This window comes from Echiichthys vipera, assembly GCF_963691815.1.
Source record: "Echiichthys vipera genome assembly, chromosome: 6".
Classification (NCBI taxonomy): Eukaryota; Metazoa; Chordata; class Actinopteri; order Perciformes; family Trachinidae; genus Echiichthys; species Echiichthys vipera.
The window spans coordinates 7,041,359-7,065,616 of record NC_139831.1 but is presented as its reverse complement, the minus strand read 5'-3'; the positions used below and the strand labels follow the sequence as shown (position 1 = coordinate 7,065,616).

Sequence of the window (24,258 nt, the reverse complement as noted above, 5' to 3'; positions counted from 1 at the left end):
TCCTTCGGATGACCACAGAGAGTCTGACAGGAGCTTATAGCTGTGATACAAATAATGTACTTAAACAATTTATGAAGTTGTTACAAAGATAATCTTTTCCATTAAAGTCAAGCCATTAATCTATACCTAACTTTTGACAAGAACATAAGAAAACATAAACAAAACTAACATAACTGAACATTTTTTTTTTGTTCTGTTTAATGTGGCTATACAATGACTGTCATACACTGAACAAATACGTCCATGGCACATTTGTGGTGAAGTCAGTGATTTCCAAGTCTGTCTTACCGGATTTAAAGAGCCTCTTCCACTATCTCCACTATCTGTTTTGCAAGGGCATCATTACTGCATCCATAAAAATAACATCAAATTCTGCCAATTAAAAAAACGGCATTTTTGTATGACTGTACCAACAGGCTCATAAATAAATAATCATAACATATCTATCTTTGGGCAATGTACTCTCCCCGTGGAAGTAAAAGTAGTCATTTTGCATGGTTGTTGATACAGTATACGTAAGCTCATTATGTTGGATTTTCAAATGTTGCATGGCCATCTTCTAGTCCATGCTCTAAGACAGCTATTCTCCTGATGTACACATTTAGATGGTATTTTAAATGCAGCCAAATGAATCTGAGGCATACAGTAATGATTGCATTTTCTGTGCTTACACTACATATATATATATATACAGCCTTCTCTTAGGAATATACCTTATGCTTCACATTATCCATCATCTTTGATATTCCTGGTTCCCAGATGAAAGAATTAAAAACTTTCGAGAGGAAATGTTAGACCAACACACCAAAAACCAAACACAGATTTACCAGAAATACAAGTTGCCATGTATTATGTACTATGCACTATTGTCTGTAACTACAATGTCAGGATTACAAGTCCCTCAGTCGACAGTTTGTTTATCTAATTTAAACATTCCCAGATTAAGTGAGAACTACTTTCTTTTTTTTTCATTTTATCTATTTGAACAGAGAGATAGCGAGGGAAAACTTGGTCCACCACAGCTTAAAGACTCAGCAGTGAGCAATAATACGATTTGTTTCAACATTTTTGGCTTGTGGTGACTAATTAGGGTGACCTCATCAACACAAGAAAAAAAGGTTTACCCAATAGCTTCTTTCTTCTGCGTACGGAGGGGGATGTTCTGAGGGTAAATGCTCCCTGGTTTCATTGAAAAGTGTTCAAATGTGACAGTGGCTTAATGGCTTTTTCCACAATCCTCCCTGTTTTTTACATGTTACTGTTTCTGGCTTGCTTTTTCTTCCTTAATTAACCATTTCTAAATTCCTTATAAAGAGGCACACGTAGAGGTCTCGCCAATTCAAAACCTTGTGCTCTTCATTCTTTTGCTGTCACATTCCAGAGCCAGAGAAATCCTTTCTGAGAAATGGTCAGTGCATGCGGCTTCTGGATGTGAATTACCATTTTCGGTAATAAAGTAACACGTTGTCAAACTGTTTGCTCTCGCAGAAGCTGCGGCACAGTCATGGGGATAACCAGTCTCTAAGCATGAGCTCAGAAAGTTTTAATCCTGGGCAAATTCAGCAAGCTCGCCAGCGACAGACTGCCAGCAAAGAAAGCTTTAGAAACATGACAATAGACAGACATGACACAGGCACAGAAGGAAACTCGACCACTCTATAGCTTCAGGGGGTGACAATTAGGGGTACTATATATATATATTCTGTTCTGTAATGCCATGATGAGACGGGCTGTTTTTCTTTTCTTCTAAGAACAGATGTGAGCTTTTGCCTCATCATTCTCATGATTTGCAGCACAAAATATGACATAAACCTGCATGAACTCCTATTTCGTCTGCTACAGTGAATAATCTTGTGTAATAAAAGGGATGTAATGCTGGAGAATAAAAGAGGATGAGGAGTCCATAATATGCATATATGATATTCTTTTGGTGTGAAGTGGGCAGAGAGTTTCTGAATTGTCCATCAGCTTTGTTTGGACAGAGCACCATCCAACTATCATCAGTAATTACAAATTCTACTTTTCAATAGAAAATGTTTACTTTTGAAATGGGTAAATATCACAAAGGACAATCCATTATACAAGAAATACAGATTAAAGTCAGATTTAAAATGACCATTTTGCTTTAAGAGCTTAGAATTTTCATCATTTACTGTTTATTACGGTTATTCATTTCTTCTTGCAGTGGGGAACATTTAAGTGCACAAAGACATAAAATCTGTATGAAAATCAATTGATTGAAACCAGTGAAAACCACTAATTGAAAATAAAGTCTTATGCCCCAATCATAATTCACAAATGTGCATTAGCGATGGTGAAGGAGATATTAGAAGTAGAATAATTTATTTGAGGTAAAGTAGCTCTATCCATTTAAAGGTACAGTACAGAATTATCAGCAAAGTGTATCAATCTATCAAAAAATAAAATGAAGTCATTAACGGGCCGAATGACCCTGTGTTTTATTAACTCTACCAAGGAGGTTATGTTTTTGGCCTAGTTTGTTTGTTTGTTTGTTTGTTCGTGTTGAAGGATACAGCTCTGAGTAAGATGGCGCCTGTGTCTGCTAGCCTCCTGCGTGGCCTGTTTCGCTTGCTTCATTATTTATGATCGCCAAGCCCTACTCAACATCCGAGCCTCTGGCCTTTTGGGTGGAAGGTCAGTGAACCCTCCTCCCGTGCTTTTGGTCGACCCGCATTCCTGCTTCATCTTCCATGCATCCTTCCCTGGGAAAGCGTTGTGCAAGTGAGACTTAAGGCCTCCCTACTGACTTGCTCCTGTGTGACGGGTCTTCACCTCCTCCTTGATGGGGGCTTTTTTCCCGCTATTCGAAGCCCACTGCACCACAGGGCCCGTTGGATCCGCCCTGTGGCTGCCGCTCCATCTGCCTTCCTTGGCTCAATGACCCGCTCCCTGCTCCACCTACGTGGCCCGCTCTACCTGCAGTGTCTAGTCTGTGTGCTGTGTCCGGTCCAATGACAGAGAGCCGTTTCTGAGGCTGCCAGTCGCAGGCCCGCAGAAACGGTGTTAGCCATGCATTCCTTCGCCCGATGAAACATGCTGCACCATCGACTAGTGAGGAGAGCGACCTAAGCATGACTAAGACAAAACTAGATCAATAGCAAACAAGACTTTCCTGCTAAATAACTTCTTCACCTCTGGTGAACTGGACTTTGTGTTTGTGACGGAGACCTGCCTGCCTGTTGGTTAGTAAACCACATTCTCCGAACTTCTTCCTCCACTTTCTTCCGCTCCCCTCGAACCACAGATAAAAAGGCGGAGGTTGAGCCTCTGTTTACAAATCCAGCTTCCAGTGTCCACAGATCCAACTTGCGCTGAATTAAATCCATACACTCCGTTGTTGTTCTTGGTTGTATATCATCCTCCAAAATTTAAGGACTTAATACATGACTTTGTTGTCCTTTTGTCGAAGGTGACCATTTCTTGATTTCTGGTGATTGTAATGTCCATGTGTGCTTGTTCTTGTTCAGTCTGTGGCTGATCCAACACAGGAAAGGGGCCACAGCTTAGACCTGGTTTTATCTTCTGGCCTGTCTGTTTGTGTAAACGAGATTTGTACAACATGTATTTCGGACCACTTGCCTGATTTATTTAGGCCACTGTTTTAATACCTTGTTGGAAGGATAAGATGTGTCCTCCTGTATGCTGCTTGTGCACATTTAACCCTTCAACTGCATCACAGTTCTCAGTTATTTTTACTGAATGTTTGATCTCAGATGGAAACTGTGCTCTTAGCACTGAGGAGTTTATTAGCAGTTTGAACTCTATATGTAAAAATATCTTAGATTCTGTTGCTCCGCTTAGATCCAGATGGATTAAAGCACTTTCTGAACCATGGTTGAATGACTCCACCTGCTCTCTCAGACGCTCATGTCGGCGTGTTGAGAGATAGTGGAAGAAGGACAAACTCCATGTCCCTTTAGAGACCTTAAACGTTTCTTTATCCATCTATCAGAGAGCTGTTAAAGAGGCTAAAACAAAGTAGCCATCGAACCGTGTCCTCACAGTCACAAGCGTCAAGTTCTCTTTAACATGATTAACTCTTTTGTAAATCCCTGTGAGGTTCCTTCCATCATGCCATCAACTTCCCTTTGTGAAGATTTTAATTGGAAAATGACCTGCTCTTTGGTCTTAACTGCCCGAGATTTACACGGCTGGATAACTGTAATTTGTTGTAGGCTATGTTGATGTTGACCAGTAGTTGCTTTGTCGCCTACAACTTGTGCAAAATGCAGCTGCTCATCTTCTTACTTGTAAAAGATAGCGTGACCACATTACACCAATTTCCGCCTCACTAAAATGGCTCTGTTTAATAATACATGTGCATATTTACATTGACCCCAGTGATGACCACAGTAGCTAAATGAAAAGCAATCACCGTAAGCATCAATTCATTGTAACCATCACTTATCTTACATCTAAATGGCAAACTTCATACAAGCAAAATGTTTTTCTGGTTGGTTCAAGTTACAATTAATGAAGATTGGTTTAATACTCCCTGCCTCGCTATCATTCAGTTGTTTCTGGGGGCAAATATAAAAAAAAAGTTTCATTGTTCTCATTTGTTTTGGGCTTTGTTCAGTTCAGTTAGCTCTTACCAGTAAACAGAGCTCCATGGCACGTTTAACATACAACCTAACCTTTCCTCTGAAAAATGTTTAGTCCCCCTCCCTGGAGTGCACAGAATCATTTTCCAATTAGATTGTGACAGTTAAACAGATGACACACACTTTGGGTTCTATTAGCTCCCAGTTAGACAAAAATGAAATTAGATTAGTGAGGTCTGATCTCTCTTTGGCCTCATCACTGGCCACTGTCATCCTCTAAAAAGATTAGGAACGGTGCCACAGAGTGATGGAGGCTATTGGTCTGCCATTAAGGCTTTGTCACGGACAACTGTGATGAACACTTAATTGCTTTAGTTGACTGGTCGGTAAAAATTTTGGCACCACATGGATACTGGCAGTGGATAAAAGCTGGCCTCGTTTATTTTGGCCAATTCTTGATGAGCTCTGCATATTTTTCGGACTCTTGGGGGTAAATGCCAGCAGGGTTTGAAGTCTTACGGATAGAGAAGCTGCTTTTTTTTATTATGAGGTGAATGGTTTGAATACCCCAGTATAGTAGTAAAAATTTTGAAGTGAATAAGTAGCACTTTAACTGCCTCACAAATATAGTTTGGTGTACTTCAGTAAAGCAATCAACTTACTCTTAAACATCAGAAGCTGGCTGCTACACTGTAGAGTTGCAAAATGGGAAGAGTTGGTGCTTACACGGTATCCTCAGTGCTCTTCAAAATAGAAACAGGAGTCTGGGTAATGTTCTTTATATTTTTGAGACATAATGTTTTACCATCACCTTGGTATGGCAAATGGCTTTAAATACTACTAATACACATGCGCCTCAGCTGCCCGGTATGTTGCAGTATCACCAAAACTGTCTTAGAGTTGCCAAATTCCTCTAAAATATAAGCATTTACCTTTCTTATCTGAAAGTGAATTCATCTAAAAGGGGGAAATTATGCAAATTTTAAGGTTAATACTTGGGTTTTTACAAGAACATAGTTACATGCTTTACTATTCAAAAGCATTTTTCCCCCGTACTGTCTGCAGGAATATACCTGTATTCACTCTCTGTCTGAGATGCTCGGTTTTAGTGCCTGTCACCACTCTCACTCCTAAAAAGCCCAATCTGCTCTGATTAATTGCCGTTTCCGGGTTATTTGCACTCGTGGCGTCTGCTCCATCATTCCAGTGCAGGAATGACTGTAACGGCATTGTAGTGGCGGAAGTTCTTGATGGCTTGGTTAAGGCACAGTTTCTGAGTACATTGATTATTAAACCAGAGTTTCATGTCCGTACAAGCTGTCAGTCCCCTATACTGTTCCATTGCATAGGCAGTAAATACATTAGACTTTAATTCAGGAACCATTTGTGCCCAACATAACTGGAAGACAGAAGGAATTGGTTTCAGTTAGATTGAAGTTCTTCATTTTCCAAGTGAGTCTGTCTTGCTCAGCAGGGACAAAGTCTGAGAATAGACAAAGACCGAATACTACAGGCTGCCTGATTCATTTGCCAAAGACAAATTTTAATGAGCTGCTGTTAATTTCGACCCAAACTTCATTAATGATTCTGCTTGGTGCTTAACAGTACAAGAAAGTGTCTGTAAAGAGTACTCACTGTGTGACTTTGTGAAACATTAAAACAAGGAGTTGTATAAACCTTCCCAAAAGCTTGCCTCTTAACACAGAGGCTGAAGAGCAAAGCTTCTATGTGAATCTGTTGCTAAGACCATCATTCTTTATGCTGCCCGGTATGTTTCCATTCATCAATAAGAGCTGCTGCACTCAGTACTGTAGTGGCTGGATGCCTACAGTATTTACACCAATTCAGCTGATATATGATGTATGGACTCCAGTTCCCTTTGTCAGCAAGCTGTTCCAGTTATATGGTGGAAAAGGAAATCCCTCATTAGATTAATTACATTGGAGGACATATATGTCCAAGTCAATCAGCCTGATTAACTTGCAGTTGATCAATACACATTTACAAGAAACATGCCAATCTGCTGACCCTGGTACAACGTTTGAGAAACAACCTGCAACCTCAGGATTACTTAGATGTTCAGTATTCATGTTTATCTTTAGAGCAACTTGCCCTTTTCTGATTTGTGCATAATGCATGTTGGAGGCCAACAAAGGTACGGTGCTGTATGTACCTGAGCATGGGTCATGAATTATTGAACAAAGGTGATTTTGCGGAGTCAATGAGATGGGGGTGAAATACAAATAATCTGATTCAAACCCACAGTCATCTTAATGCTGGTTGTATACCCTGAAATAATCTTAACAAAGGTGGTCATTTAGGTCTAATAGCTTTAAGAAAATAATAATAATCTACTCTGGATATACTGCTAATGGGTGATGGTGGTGGTGGTGAAGTTGTAGCATATCTGCCCTCCCACATGTTCTCATAGGAGAAGGCTGAAATGTTTTTTTTGCCTGAGCAGAAATCAGACAGAAGACAGCGTATCATCGTACAACACAGATGGATATATAAAGAATTAATGTCCAGTTTTGGTGAATACTTGACTTGCAAAACATCTTCTTCCCACTGCATCAAAAAGTCATAGGGCGACTCATGAAAGTTTCATAGAGCGACTGGTGTACAGTGGATATTTTACAGTTGAATATAAGCTCTCCCCTGGCAGAGCTTAAAGGAAAGCTATCTATTAATCTGATAGAAAGAGAAACAGAAAGAGGGGACCCTTTGACAGTTGTGTTTGTCTCTAATGTTACAGGATTGTAATAAACGTCTTCAATAAAGCAAACATGTTGTTTTGAAAACAAAACAACAATTTTTGGCATGGAAAAAAATACTACAGAGACCCTTTAACCACAAGACGTTAACATTTAGAGGATGCGTGCTAACACACCTTAACACATTTCTTTCTTCTGCTTCAGTCTGTTCACAGTTCTCAAGAGGGGTGTACGCCATATTTGGTTTCTACGACAAGAAGTCTGTCAACACCATTACATCATTTTGTGGGACACTCCATGTCTCTTTCATTACGCCCAGCTTCCCTCTGGATGGGAATCAGCAGTTCATCATCCAGATGAGACCCGATATCAAGGGGCCCCTGCTCAGCCTTATCGAGTACTACAAGTGGGACAAGTTTGCCTACCTGTACGACAGTGATCGAGGTAAGTCATGCACATCATTGTTCCTATTTGAAAGCATCTTTCCAGATCTGGTTTCCAGTTGCCGTTTGCTTAAACAATGTGATTGCATCATTTCCAAAAAAGAGGGCATTTTACTTCATTCAAACTGATTCTTTGAGCACTACATGAATGTAGCACAGAACAGGTAACCCCAGGTAAAGGGCAATTTGGTTACTGACAAAAACCTTGTCACATACAATCAACTATAGCACCTCCTGTGTTTGAGAGTCTGTTTTACGTAATATCAAGCAGAGGGGAGGCAGTCAGAGTCATCTTTAACATACAGTCGAGGTGAAGTGCCCTGCAGTTGTTGACATCAGCCGTTGTTCTGCGGAGAGGTGTGATTCGTTTGCATGATGTGCTTGATGTTATGAACACTGAGTACTAGAAAGGTGCATTCAAATTCATAGCTGAAACTGTGTGCACGTTACAATGGTAGACATAATAGAAAACCACTTTCCTGTGTGAAATGATGCAGTTAGTTGGTAAATAGTATGCAGTCGTATCAAAGGAGAATCTTCAAATGCAAACATCCTGTTGTATGACATCAGAACCAATCAGACTTGAAATGAGCTGGGCTTCTCAGACACCAGAGTGGCTCTTACCAAAGAGTTTCTAGTGAAAACAGGGACTATAATTGGTTTCCTATGATCATTCTTCATTTTAATTGAAGTTTCTTATATATAGATTCATTGCCTGATTTTGTTTTTAAAGTCAGGGGCAACAACAGAAAACACCCACAACTGCCCGAAAAAAGAATAAGAAAGCTTTTCAATGTGTGAGGCAGTATTTTCTTTTTTTGTTGTTTTTGACGGGCTGTAACAATTTGTGGAATTTAGAGAATCTTACTGTTACCCAATACTTTGACATGCACTGTCCAAAGATATCCTCAAAGCAATTTCAGTCAAAAAACAACTGGACTGGTTGTTTGTCTAGGAAGACGTTTCACCTCTCATCCAAGGCTGACCAGGCTGGGACTGGTCCAGCTAACTGGTGTGGAGATCCAGTTATTTAACCTCTCACAAGGCCGATGATGTCACTGACACCCTTTGTGCTCCAAGTGCCCACGCCCGTCGTTAGAGTGACAGTTGTTGGTGGGCAGTTGGTTTCGACTTCGTTAGTGCTCTATTGAGTCTGAACGACAGTCGTTGGGGTCACCCGGGCCATGTGTGAACAGCTGTTCTTTGAGGTTAGATTGTTGAATCTCCTGGGAAGGGATGAAAGGGCAGCATTGTAAATTGGAGATAAGTGGTGTCTCAGACCCCCTCCTCTGTTTAGCGATGGTTTCTCCACTTTTACATAGATGGCTTCTTTTACTCCTCTTTCAAACCATCTGTCCTCTCTGTCCAAGATTTGGACATTGCTGTTATCAAAGGAGTGGGCTTTCTCCTTGAGGTGTAAGTGGACAGCGGAGTCCAGGCCTGAGGAGTTAGCTCTCCTGTGTTGGGCCATGCGTTTATGCAGTGGTTGTTTTGTTTCTCCAATGTAAAGATCTTTGCATTCCTCGTTGCATTGGACAGCAGGGCCATTGTTCACACATGGCCCGGGTGACCCCAACGACTGTCGTTCAGACTCAATAGAGCACTAACAAAGTCGAAACCAACTGCCCACCAAGGACTGTCACTCTAACGACGGGCGTGGGCACCTGGAGCACAAAGGATGTCAGTTACATCATCGGCCTTGTGAGAGGTTAAATACCTGGATCTCCACACCAGTTAGTTGGTCCAGTCCCAGCCTGGTCAGATGCGTACATGAACTGATGAAGCCTCTTGGATGAGAGGTGAAACGTCTTCCTAGACAAACAACCAGTCCAGTTGTTTTTTGACTGAAATTGCTTTGAGGATAACGATGACCTGGACGAATGAGAACATTCACAGGCTTATTGTCCAAAGATAATAACAAACAGGCATTGTTAAGGTGTTACCACATTTGTTTAGGAAATTAGATATAAATATTCAGATATAAATAAATCTTTGCTGCGGACATTTTAATGTTAGGGGGGGACGTTACCCAATACTGCATTGGTCACCAAGTTTTAGTTACCGTTGATTTTCATGTGGTTTTTTATGTAGGTTTGGTTTGTTGAATGTTGAGTTTATGTTCTTTTTCAGCTCTGCACTGCTTCACATTCACACCAGGGAGCTAGCCAGTCTTGCACTCTGGTTCAATAGTGCTTTTTAGTAAGAGACAGTTGGTCTCACACCAAAGTCTTGTACACACACACACATGCACACACACACACACACACACACACACACACACACACACACACACACACACACACACACACACACACACACACACACACACACACACACACACACACACACACACACACACACACACACACACATATACACACACACACACACACACACACACACACACACACACACACGCACACACACACACACACACACACACACACACACACACACACACACAGACACACACAGCTGGTTCATGGATTTAAACTGATGATTATCTGGTCACTCATTATTTATCAGTCTGCACTTTTAAGTTAAGAAATATCATAAATTTTGCAGTCAGATGTAAAAGTGTCTCTACGCCTGTGCACCTATAATAGTGATCCTGGATGAGATCATGGACTGATGAAATGCGAGATGAAAGAATTATCCACCCTCAAACTTTAATATCCAGATATACTTCACATTTAAATCGATCCCATCTCTATTCTTTGATTTCTTTCATCAGTGAGTTTTTTCACTTTGACACTGATATAATTCTGGAAATATTCATTCAGCAAGTTTTTCTTCATCGACTGAAGGGCTCTTCACGTGCCTTTTCAGCCTTAAAACTTTACAATTTTTTACGCACACATCTAGTGTCTGATTGTAAAGTTTTAAGACAATGTCGGCAAAAAGGTTAAAGAACACAAGGCTGCTGCTTGTGCTTTGCTGTGTCATGTTACTCATTTGGATTGCATCATCTGCTCATTGTGATCCTGTGACTTGCACCCCAATTGGAGAACAATGCAACCTCCTGCAGCACGGAGGGAACGTCAAGCAGTGAAAAGGAAATGTCTTCTACAGATAGAGTTCTAGTCTGTATCAGTACTGCTACTGCAATGAGAGAGGATAATTAAGACCTCATTAGTATCCAGTAACAGTGGAATAGCATTATCAAGTCTTTTTTTTTCATTCTGTCTACTAGGAATCGTTTTTTTTATTTTTTTACTTGTCATTATAGAACAAATTATTCTTCATTTTTATACAGCACATTAAAAGGAGGAGTATTGGGGTGGCTTTCACAAAGCCCTTTGAAGATGTTGAATGATACTTGATGAATGCCTAAAGATGGCTTATACCAGAACGAATACACTGAGTGGCTTAAAGTAATAGGAAGTGGGATCCTTTCTAGACAAGTGTTGAGGCTGAATACAATCTAGTGCCAATGGCTTAGGAGGGATTTAATGCATTTCTGCTTTGTGTTCCCCTTAACTTTCACATCACTTGAAGTCTCCCACCACACCTTTTCCCTCACATTCATGCTTGATCTACTGTATCTACAGTACCTCCCTCATGCTGTAGCCTCCCTATCATATCTTTCCACGTGGTCTTCTTCCTGTTCTCCCAGATTCTCAGCTCTAACTGGGAGGGCATACTCCACCCAGCCGTTTTAGAATGTCCTCATGGTAATGCTAGCTCCAACCTGCTGTCTCTACTGTACGTATGCGATGGCACTGAAGGGTCTGTTGTGCATATTTCATCAATGCATGGCTGTCTAATTAGGTCAGTGCGATCCCCTCATTCCCATGGCAACCGAAGTGTGAAGAGAGACAGAGAGGGAGAGAGAGAGAGAGAGCGAGAGGGAGGGAGAGAGAGAGAGAGAGAGAGAGATTGTAAGTGACTGAGCGGGTCAAAGAGGGAGCTGTGGGAGATATGGCAATAGAGTTGCCACTGGTTATGATGAATTATATTAACACATTGAGCCTAATGGATGAACCAACACAACCATTGTGAGCTGCTGTCGCTAAGTCAGTTAAAATAATGGATGTATGTGTGTGGGTGGACAGGCACTCTGAGCGTTGTGTTTTGCATTCATTTGGCTGGAACATGCAGACGTTTTCTCAGTCGGACTTTTAGAAATTATTTTTCTCACTAAAACTTCGATATTTGAGGAATGCCACATGGATGAATAGGAACAAATAAATAAACAAATATTTTACACCCTGGCTCTTTGGTCACTATTCCTATAAAAGCAGCCAAGTATCCTTAGGAACTGTGTTTGAATCTGCACCTTACAGTTTACATCTGATGTCTTTAATGCCAATACAGTAAGTAGTTTGCCCTTTAAGTAGTGAGCGGGATACCCCTCACAGACAACTTAACAACTTTTTATTTTAACCATAGCCTTGGTCTTTCCTTAACATCAGGCTTTTACATTAAAACTAGGGTAATATATATATGACTTTGTGAAAGAGGTTGCTAAAATATAATGCCATATTTTGTAAGACTTCATAAAATATTCCTGCTCATAATTTTTCATATAACCTGTTAATGAGAATATGTTGACATCAAACATCTGCTGGATGTGTCAATACGCAACTGCTTTCATAAATGTCATATCAAGGTGATCATATGTCAGTGTTATTTTTGAAGCTTATTTCTATCATGCCCCAGTGGTCAAAAGAAACATTTTCTTTCCAAGGGTAGGGTTTTACAGTATATGATAACATTTTACATACCTAAATTGGTTGTTGCTACAATCATGACAAAACTTTTACTTTTACTGACAAAATATACTTTATATACACATTTAAATGATTTGATTGTTTAAACTTTTATGTTTTACAATATTTAGATTTAGATTTAGTTATTTTATAGTTCATATATTAATCAACATATTTAAATAATCCAAGAAGTCATTTAACTTCATTCTCTAATGGCAGCACTTCACTCACAGATTTTTGCCCTCGTGTCTTTTAAGCAGAGCCTATAACCACTTACCATTTGGATTTGGAAGTGGTGCTGCAACTGGTTATTATATAGAAAGTGGACACGTCCACCTGGGGAAGGATGTTGTAACTTTACCATGGTGGATGAGAGTGGAAACAATAGCTTGAAGCCAAGAGATTATAGCTAATATGAAGCTTCCATTGTTGGTATCGAACTGCTTTCCACCATGCATTATTTATGAACCTTTTTTTTGCCTCATTTGAATAGTTTTGCATTATATTCTGCATACGCTCATGCAGTCCCATACATCAACTCATTGAGATGTTGATCAGTGAGCATGAAGTTAAGCTTTGACAGTAAAAGCTGCATGTGTGAGCACTGGAAGAGAAAAAAATAATCGTCTCAGTGAGGAAAAAAGGTAGCTGTGATTAACTGTTGCTCCACCATCACATTGTGATCATCACTTTGCTTTATCAAAGTACTGAATAACAAAGTGCTACATTGTACACGATCCATGTCTCCTTATTCTCCCCTGACCTTTTAAATCCAGGCTAACTAAGTGGTAAATGTGAGGTCAGATAACATCTTTACTCTCCAGTGCATTGGGAGCACCGTGTCTGTTTGAATGGATGGCAAGATGCTGGCTTCTAGCCAAGACACAACATATGTCTCCTTTTAAACAGAAGTGAAAACAAAACCATTCTTATCCAAGGGGAATATGCAACATACACCAGTACGTGAACTGCAGAGGAAATCAACAAAGCTAGGTCTCAGCTTGAGTTCTGGATTTAGTTCAACAACAAGGGTTTTTTTTATAATTTGGTAATAACAAGGTCCATTGTAGAGATAGATAATATCTACAGTAGACAGATGTGCAGTAGATTTCAAACACAGACTTGATATCCAAAAGATGAAATCCTGTTGAAAACAAGCTCTGAGTTAGAGGCTGTGTAAAACCTGAAGCTTCACTTTGAGGAAAGGACTTCTGGAGGGATGTGCCATTGCAGAGGCTAAACTAATGTTATTATAATGTTATATGCTTGTAATGTTCAGTGAATTACTCCACATTGTTGCATGGCTGCTTGTTAAATCACAATGTGTCATAGTCTATTTTTAAATTCAGTATATTTAATTCAGTACATGTAACATGTGGGTCTGAACACATTATGAAAGGCACATTTGATGCAGCTGGACTGAGTAATGGAAGTAATGTCACAAACTATCTTTTGCCAATGAAAAACCAATAAAACATTACATTTTTCAGTGGTTAATACGAAACGGGGGATTGATTACAGTTTTTAAAATATCCCACCTAACACTGAAATTCCCTGAGGCTCTGTTCAAATCTTCATATATGTTTTATAGTTTGCTTAAGGCTGTTTTCACTCATGGTTAGGTCCATTTCACCATCTAGATTTAACTGAAGAAAAACTGTGTTGCTATGATTAAACCTGCCAGCCAAAAATATATTTACATTTTCATTTTTTCAAATGTTTTAAGAATATTTTTAACTGCACAATGCGAGTCGATTATGTTATGACGATAAATAGAAATTCACTAACAAGACCACACTATTGTACGATATTAGAGGAGTTTAATTAGGAATAGCCGGGGGATGCGGGTAGGTGTGGTGAGGGTGCATTTAGGTGGGATGAAGAGTGGGATCGAGGGAATGATGAGAGAGGGGTCGATTGTCAGGGATGAAGAACGTGGGTAGGTCACCAGGGATGAAGAATGTGGGTCGATCGTCGTGGATGAAGGACGTGGGTCGAACGTCGGCGATGAAGAACGGGGTCGCTCATCAAGATGAGTGGTGCGAAGTGGGTCGAGCTGTGTATGGAGCTTGGCTCAAAGTGGGGTCACGCCTTCATGTTTGCTGCTTCATCAACCCCCCGGGTTCATGTTCAGAAGCCTCCTATTGTAGTGTGGACTACTGAGCCGCTGTCTTATTAAAAAGGGGAAGAGAGGAGAAGAACGGGGTTTCCGGGGGGGAAGGGTTGTGAAAACAGACACGAACAAGAGAGGGTGGGTAAGATACGAATATATATATGGTTGCACAGGTGGTTGTGTTAATTAGAAACAGGTGTTGCTTAATTGGACACGGGTTGTTAAATTGTGAGGCGTGGGTGGTAGAATGACTGAAGGGAGAGGGGTATGGTCTTGTTCCTGAACCTCAGCTAAATTAACTACATTATATATTTATTTATATTTTGGACAATATCCAGTTATCCTTTAATTAAACTATGTTGGCACTATGACTTTGAACCTTTGGGCAAACATGACCTGTGTGTGTTGTGTTAACAGCTAAAATGAGTAGCCTTCCAGTTTTTTTAGATCAGGGATGAGGCCTCAGTACATCAGGGCCAATCAAAAAAGAATGCAAATACCATTCAAAATGTGAAAAAATAAAAATATCACCTAGTATAATACAGAATTGGACAAGCGTGATTGAAGGACAGCCCCACCCTCACATACAGTCCAATGACACTAATCATGTAGAATTATCATTTAACCTTAACCACCATTAATGCAACGTTAACCTTTACACTAACATTTGGATATTGTCCTTGCTCCATTTTCTCTGTAAATCATTCTGAATTCAAATGATCTCATTTAATAAGCATTGATGAAACAGTCAAAACTAACCACAGCATAATGACCTTACTGTAATTATGATGTATAGTTCATTCAGATAAAACAGCAAGCCTCCATTTCCCTCCCCACCATCGTAAAACCACTGCAGTGGCGCATGAAATTGATTACATCTGTAATTCACCTCACTGCAGCAAGGCGGAATGAAACACTCAACCTTTTTATCAAACCGCTCTCAAACTGCCCTCTGCAGACCAGGGATCAATATCAGAAGAGATTCAGCTGTGAAACTAGATAGAGTGTGATATGAATATAAGTTCAAATGGAGACTGTAGTCTTTGCCTCTAACAAACTGCGCTGTAGATTGATGGAAAGGTGCTACATGTAATTGAATTACTCACATACAACAGAAAGCGTCTGCCCTTTAGCGCATCATTTTGTTTTATTGGTTTGGGGGTAAAGAATGAAATGGGTGAGCTCATAGGATGGTATTGATGAAAGGATTGTTTTATTATCACTTAAGCGCTTCTACAAAGACCAGGAATAAGTTGCCTCCAGCCAGGCTTGGGGCTACGACTAAACACATTAGGCAAGGCAAGTGTATTTATAGAGAACATTTCAGCAACAAGGCAATTCAAAGTACTTTACATAAGCCATTAAAGGAATATTTAAAAATAATTAAAGCAGTCATTAAAAAGCCAAGAGAATAGAAAATAAAAAGCTAATAAGACAGGTAAAAAAAAGTTACAGTACAGTGTGAGAAATTACCAATTATTTGATTTGATAAAAGGGGAAAAGAACTGAGAATCCACTGGTGTGAAGCTAGTGAGGGATGAGGGTGGTGAAAGGGAATCCACATCCACTGAACTGAGCTCGTTCATTCTTGACCCACGGTCACAACATTATGGCCTAGCTTTAGTTAAACTACATGCACTGTTACCTGATACATCCAGTCTGCTGCTTTATATAACAAGACAGTTATATATTTCAGGGAAGCCACAAGTGGCAGAGATCGGTCTTTCATTTATTGATTTGCACAGTACTTAACATAGAAGAAGTTCAAGACAAGTTCACTCTGGCAGCATGTGTCTGAGATGAGTCCGACCCCAACACTTTCATGGGATTGTGTTCGCTTGTCACTCTGCCTGTGAAAATCCCTGCACCTCCCTACCTTCCTGCAAGCTCTCAACGAATCACTATTGCTCCCTTTCTGAAAATACCTTAAGTTCGGTGAGTTGTCATGGAACTGTAAAACCTTCAAAAACTTCTGAGCACTTGTAAGACTATTGGCTTAAACACTGAGCATGACAGATAATTCTGGACTGCAAACAGTAAAAGTCCCCAGAAAATTCCCTGAATTTCTATCAAACAAGTGATAGAAATAATGGAAAGTTGTAACATTTGGTCTCAGTTAATTTCCTGTTTCACTGTATGTTAAATAACAACAACCCACAGACAGAGTTAACATGTTCACAGGCTGTTGCCTAGCAATGGAATTCCATTGAAAGGGTCTTTACAGCAGCCCCATGATAACTGAGCGAAGGCCGTGTGATTCGGTGAAAATCTTAAGTGGTCCTTGGGTAGAGATTGTTCTGTTTCTGTTGAGACTGAGGTTCCTCTATTGTTCTATCAGCACACTAGGGTTACAATATTGTAACCTTCGTTTTTGTCAAAAATATTTAGTCTTTTAAAACCTGAGAAAAAAAAAACACAAAACCCAACATTCAAATGTCAATCAGGAATATGAAACTTTTGGTATTGATGCAGTCAAGTGTACTGTTGATCCACTTTCCTCCCACATGTTGGTCAGGTTCAGAACACCTGTGACTCATCTTGAAGAGCTCTTTACATAAGGCTTGAGTCTATAACCTCCACAGGGTTTGAATAAGCAGACAGTGAATAGGCTGAAATAGAAAAACTATGCTCACCCCTGGTTTTGAATAACTCATGTCTGACGCCTAATTTGTTTTGAGTTTATTTTCATATTGTTTCTGTTTCTGCCATGTGTTTTTGCTCTGTGGTAATGACTTTCCTTCTTTGGTGGCTATTTCTAAAGTTTGTATGTGGCAGCCCACAGACAATGATATACAACCAAAGATATCTCATTATCGGAAATCTCGTTTCAGGGAAATCACAAATCCAATGCATACCAGGAGCAGAAAAAAAAGAAACTGTCTAGAAGCAAATGGATGATATTTTCTTTTTCATACCTTCCCAAGGTGGTACGATGCATTTAGTTCCATTTGTCAGCATAATATCTCTAAAACCTCAACACCTTTTCCAAAGGTCTTCTGTAGTCCAGACTATTTTTAATAAATCAGTCACACAGAGAGTATGGTTAATGTTTCAATTCCACTTTATTTCCATCCTCAGGCCTCACTACACTGCAGGTGGTTCTGGACACGGCAGCAGAGAGGAAGTGGCAGGTGACCGCAATCAACGTGGGTAACCTGAAGGACGAGAGGAAGGATGAGGCCTACCGCTCTCTGTTCCAAGATTTGGAGAACAAGAAAGAGAGAAGGGTGATCTTAGACTGTGAACAGGACAAAGTCAAAGACATCATGGATCAGGTAAAGCTCCACCACTATACCACAATAAAAAACAACCTGAACTTTCTTTGTTTATATTAACATGATGAACCATGAGAAGTAAACTTAAATAACTGCATAAATTCACTGAGAACTTTGTCTTCTTGACATGATTTGGACAGCTTTGTAACATTGTTAGCACAAGGGTTTTGGGTCAAAAAGTGAAACACTTTTGTTTTCACTGATGACATTAGACTTTCAAGCAGGTTAGGTGCTGCTGCCATGTTTTCCCCTGTTAGAAACAAATAACGTACTTACAGGCAATCAGTTGCTCAGGTCCATTTTGTCTTCTTTTATATCCGCCCATTGATTTGGTGTTGAAATTGCATCTAAGGTTGCCATAAAACACTTGGTGAGGCAGGCCTCTGGTTTGCTGGCAACTCAAGGAAGCTTTAATCTTTTGTTTTTTAATACTCTCTCTAATCTCTCTATTAGCAGCGACATGGAGGGTATAATAGTTCACATGCTCCTGTCTCCTTCCATTTCCTTACAATTATTTCCGCATCTGCCCCTGTTCACTACACACAACACTATTGTTTTTGAAGATATGGTTTTGGTTCTATAGATGCTTACACTGTTAATAACACAGTCCTCGAGTTGTGTGGTTGCTGTAATAATCTACTGAGCTGTGCCTGGATATCTTTTGGTGATGTTGGTTTCCCAATATGAAAAATATTACTATAGCATAGGATAGTTTTGTTCTTTTTTGTTTTTGTTTGATGCATTTGCTTGGCTTGTTGTTGCTAACTGCATGACATGTGTGACTTGTGAATCTATTCATTATCTAATATAAATATAAATACATTTTTATAATATCAATAAAACTATTAACAGTTCTATATCTGTTACTATCTAAAGATATTTTAAAGATATGACTGTCTGAATTGGTTTGGGTTACTTATGCTTTTATTTGTGTTTTCAGTGTTGCATTGTAACCAATGATTGTGTCATCTGGCTCTCAATAATGTAAATAATAATTAAATAAAGACCCACCTGAGAGTAAGACGACATATCAGTTGTTGAAAAGTGGACAATGGACATTTACAGGATGTTAGAGAATAGTAGAGAAAAGTCATAGAGTCATTGTATTGACTCATTATTTGCATAGCAATATCTGCCAAAAGTTTGCTAACGTTAGCTAGCATTGGCCACCATAAGCTAGTGGTCAAGCCAATACACAAATCAATAAAAAAGACACTTTTCTGAATAACATTCCATGAAATTGAACAGAAAATAAAGCTTAATTTGACACAATAGAATTGGTACACTCTTTGAATGTGGTTATGATATTCAGTTTAAAAACAGCCAAGACGTAGGGGAGATAAAAAATATTTCATTATGTGAGAATATAACCATGAAGGACTAATGAGTTAAGGCAGGGAATGCTAACCACCCTATTGTCCTTGAATTACTCCTTTAGAACAAAAGTGGTACACAGCCAGAATAGGTGCATGTGATAGAGCGCTTAGAAAAACAACATTGTCACATGGACCCGGCAGCCCAGCAGATGTAGAAATGAACCATAACAATTACACTAATTGTCCATCTAGGCTGTAAACAAAACTGTAATTAAAGGGAAAACGGATGCACATAAACAGGTTATATTTACTCCACCTTTTACCCAGGAGAGAGGCTTATCGATTAGCATTTAAAGCATGCCAACATCTGTTTAACTGAATGCTGAATGAAATCAATGCATGCAGCCTCAGTGCCTGTTTATCTGTGAGAAACAGAATCCGTTCAGGTGGAACTTTCTTGCTTCATGTCAAAGACATTTACGTAGGAGATACAAGGCGTTTTTATTCAAATCTGCTTCAAGTAGCGGCCCTGACAAACGGAGGTGCCAGTCAAGCAGCAGGATTAGTTTCAGGTGTCTCATTTATGTGAGATACAGAAATGGTACATAGCTGAGATATTTATTTTTTTCTACTCTACTGATAAGGGAAGTGTATTTGGAATTGGATATCTCTGTCTGTCATTATTTGTGACTGTGAACGCCACAGTTTTTTTTTTTTCATTTAGTGATAATGGCCAGGACTGTCAGCCGTGTTAGGTTGGGTAGTGACAAATTAAAATGTGTGAATATAAAAGTAGATTTGTGTAGTTTGGATGTAACTTCTTTAGAGTTTCTTATCTCTGGAAGTCACACTCTTGGTCCATTACAATGTAAGTTTTCCAAATAATAGTGATAACAGAAAACACATTGAAATAGCTAGCAATTACATGGTGTTATATTACAAAAGTCAAAATTGTACAATAGACCTTGTTTAAAACAGTTTTATTATGCCATCTTTTTACCCAAGACTTTTATTCCAGCAGGAACTTATTCTTTGTGTGTCTCATAACCCTGCAGGTCATCACAATTGGCAGACATGTTAAAGGCTACCACTACATTATAGCCAATCTGGTAGGTTTATACAACTTCTACATTTGTTCAAGGCTTATGTTATATTTTTCTAAAATGCCTCATATAGAGAGATATCATCTGTGTCTCAATTGTATGTTTACAGGGTTTCATTGATGGGGATCTAACCAAAATCCAGTATGGCGGTGCCAACGTGTCAGGCTTTCAGATTGTTGATTTCGATGATCCTTTGGTGTCCAAGTTTGACCAGAGATGGGAGGCCCTAGAGGAAAAGGAGTATCCTGGTGCCGACAGTAAAATAAGGGTGAGTTTAAGCATATTTGTGGGGCAGGATTGTTGGTTGAAAATGTCTTTGAAAGTATTTAAATGTGGCTCATAATGTAGGCACATTATGCTGTCTCCATCTGCATCAACCTTAAAGCCTCATGCACACACTGTTTGTATTATCACACTAATACTCATTTTCCCATGAGTTGGGTGCTATCATGTATCATACAAATGATATTCTTTCATATGCATGCAATGCAAATCAGGATGTTATGATAGAACATTGAAAATTATGTATTCTATTGACTGCCTATACTATCCCTTTGATGTAAGCCTCTTTTGTCAAGTAATTATTCTAACCCTAAAAAAATTACTGGGCAAGGTTGTGTTTGAGATCTGTGGTTTGAGTCGAGGCACAGACTCTAGCAAAACTAGCAAATGCAGTTTGCCTCATACTGTTGCACATCATATTTAGATACATGGACGCAGCAAGTCATAAAGTCATCTGCAGTGAGGCAAGGCGTCTCATTCCTGCTGTTTTGCCCAAATGGGATTAGGTTGTTGGGAAATCTGTCCACCCACAGCATGTCCTGGAGTCTCTCAGCAGGGTTAGATCTTTTGCTTCTCATTTCTTTGGTGTCCTTTGGTATAGAGCGTTCCCTGACCAGATGCACTGGAATGGCTGATGACTGACTTTATATAGTTCTTGAACAACAATTTGAGTTTAGTACGCAGGAATAAGCTAGGGTTAAGATAGAATTAACATTCTAATTAGGAGTTATGGTTGATGGTAGTCTACCTTACGTAGACTACCCTACGTACAGTGCTGAGATAACAGGGACATCCGGAACATCAGGCATTCTCCTTCCCTCACCTCCTATATTTTTGGCAAAAGCACCATCACTGCATCCAGGCCAAAAGGTTTGTGATTGCTTAAAAGAAATGCATACCATTGCGTAGGTTTTTTCCCCCTATCCCAGAATGATAAGGGATGATAAGCGGTTTACAGACCATACGCCAGCACTACACAGCACTATGGAGATAGTTCTGGCTATATAAGAGTAGGCTAAGGGATTCCTACCTCCTATCTCTCTGACAAACCCCAATGACAATGTATTTCCCCATCTTCCTGCTCTAGTACACATCAGCGTTGACGTACGATGCAGTGCAGGTGATGACAGAGGCCTTCCGCTACCTGCACAAACAGCGCATCGACTTCACCAGGAGAGCCAACAACGGGGACTGCCTGGCCAATCCTGCTGTTCCTTGGGCCCAGGGAGTGGAGATTGAGCGAGCACTGAAACAGGTAACACATTACATATACATGCATCCTTTTGTTGGTGAAGACCTGTTTCCATGGTAACAGCAGATGTCCCATAGGAGTGCACAAACACCAAAAAGACACACTGATATACTGGCAGCAGTTCTTCAGAAGAGAAACAGAGGTCTGCCCACGGACTGTCCTCTGAGTTTTGAATTAGCTTGGACAAGATTAGCTTCACTCCTGCTGAGAAATGCAGCTTGACAGGCCAAGTGAAGCCAAAGTGTTTTTTTCAGATTGAGGCTTCAGGTTCTGAACTTGGAATACAAGTCAAATTTGAAGTTATTCTGTATTTTAAGCCAAGAGCAACTGATAACATCTCAATAGAAACTCTGGACTTAGGTAGTTATTCCTCTGAAAACATTTGCTTTATCTGAAATTACATCATGGGTACCAGCTTCAGTACCCAAGGAGATAAACTGAAAAAAAAGTATTCCAGTCAAATATGTGAATCATATTTTATAAAGAAGAAAACCTATGAAGTTGCACCAAGGGTCAAGTGTCATCATATTGGATTTTCTTACGAGCAATCAATCAACTGACGGCAGGCTCCCTGGTTTTTCCCTTAATCTCTGAAGTGTCTGATCTACAGTAGATCTTATATGGCCACAGCGCACCATAGAGATGGGTGCCCACAAGCAAATCATGTTCAGTGTGAATTTTCTGTGATGATTTAGTCATTGGTAGGTAATGTCTCTTTCCCAAAATTGATCAGTACTTGGCTTTGATGTCATCACCTGGTACACATAAAGTCTGGATATGCATGTTCAAGATGAAGAATAGCTGCCTTAAGCAACCCTGTGGACCAAGACTGTGTCGGGATAAAACATTGAAGATGATTTGCCAATGCTTTATGCATGTTTCATAAGAAATTAAATCAATTCATTATGTTTGTTAGGGTTCAAAGATACACCCAATGTGTTTGAAACACTGCCTTTAAATATAACTGTATCACAGGAATCTCCACAGGATACCTTTTAAGCCTCATTCTGGTCCTTCCTGCCTTGGCTCTTTTGATATTTAAGTTGGCTGCCGATAAGAGGAAAGATGGAAGGAAATATCTTTTGAGAGTCTCAAAACATCCTGCCATCCCCTCTCCCATCAGACTGTGATGGTCACTCCCCCAAGGAGGTTGTGTTTTTTGTAGGATTATGGAAAAACTACTGGCCTGATTTTCATTAAACTTAATGGAAGGGTGTAACATAGGCCAAGGAAGAAGCCATTACATTTTCATGGTACTAACTTTGTAGAAGTGGAGAGAATGAAATAACACTCATATCCACTATGCCTTGAGGCCAATAGGTACATTTTCAGAGCATTCTCCCAAACTTACATGTCTCATTCCCTGTTACAATCAGAATAATGTATGATGAATCGTACAAAACACATCAAAAAGCAGTTTTCATGTTATAGAGCAGTCGTAGTGTCAGCCAGTTTCCAGATGTTGTGACAATTATGTTTTCTGTCTCTGAGGTGCGTGTGGAAGGCCTTACAGGAAACATCCAGTTTGATCAACATGGCAAGCGAGTCAACTACTCAGTGAACATAATGGAATTAAAGACAAACGGTCCTGTGAAGGTAGGCATCTTGGAGGTCCCCTTCTCTGGAAATGAAGTTAAATATACAGTATATAATGGTTTGTTTATCTTATTGATAGTTTAAACTTGAGGATTAGCTTTTTAAAAATATAGATTTTATATTAAACAGCACGCTTACAGAAACACTCAAGGTTGATTGTACACGTTTCATGAGTATTATTGTTTTCTGTCCCCACAGATTGGATACTGGAATGAAGTTGACAAAATGGCTGTAACCAAATCTGATGTCTTTGCAAATGAGTCAACAGGAATGGAAAACAAAACTGTTATTGTAACCACCATCTTGGTAAATATTATAATATATGATTGTATAACAAAGCATTAACTGCTTTAATTGTCTTTATATTGTCTCCCTCCTGGGGTTAACTGGAAAAATAGTTCTTGATTCAAAATATGGTGGCACGTTTTTCAATGCCAAGAACAGCCTTAAAGTTTCTGTATTTTTCAACCTGGACCATATTCCCCCTTCTATTTCTGTGTATGTGACTAATAGTAACTTTTTTACTGATCCAGTCCGTGCAAGTGCCGCAGCCTGGCCACTGTGGACCAGGATAGGATATATTGAAATGGGGCACCTAAACGCTGACTATATATGTCATCTAAAATCATTTGGATTTGCCACTGAGATCGTTCAGAGCTCAGATCGTTATTATAAGTGTCTGACTAGATTGTCAAAAGATGGAGAACCTGCCGTTATCGTACCATGCTTTTGTGTGTTGCTACTGATGCCAGGTAAACATGGTCATTTTATCTGATAGCATTAGCCTACCTCCGCTCTGTGTGCAGTAAGTGTCTCCACTTTTGGAACAGTATTTTTCTTCAGGAAAATGTGCTTTGGTAAGATCTCTTCTCGTCTTTGACTGGCAG

The 24,258-nt window shown here is 39.7% G+C and overlaps 1 protein-coding gene across 1 annotated transcript in view; it reads left to right on the top strand.

Annotated features, from left to right (window-relative positions):
• The window catches only part of gria2b (glutamate receptor, ionotropic, AMPA 2b), a 49,795-nt gene that overhangs the window by 18,525 nt on the left and 7,012 nt on the right, over nt 1–24,258 (top strand). The window contains exons 3-9 of the mRNA XM_083915129.1: nt 7,484–7,723; nt 17,626–17,822; nt 20,194–20,247; nt 20,351–20,509; nt 21,611–21,778; nt 23,267–23,371; nt 23,570–23,677. Coding sequence (XP_083771255.1) covers nt 7,484–7,723; nt 17,626–17,822; nt 20,194–20,247; nt 20,351–20,509; nt 21,611–21,778; nt 23,267–23,371; nt 23,570–23,677 — 1,031 coding nt within the window. The remainder of the gene's footprint in view (nt 1–7,483; nt 7,724–17,625; nt 17,823–20,193; nt 20,248–20,350; nt 20,510–21,610; nt 21,779–23,266; nt 23,372–23,569; nt 23,678–24,258) is intronic.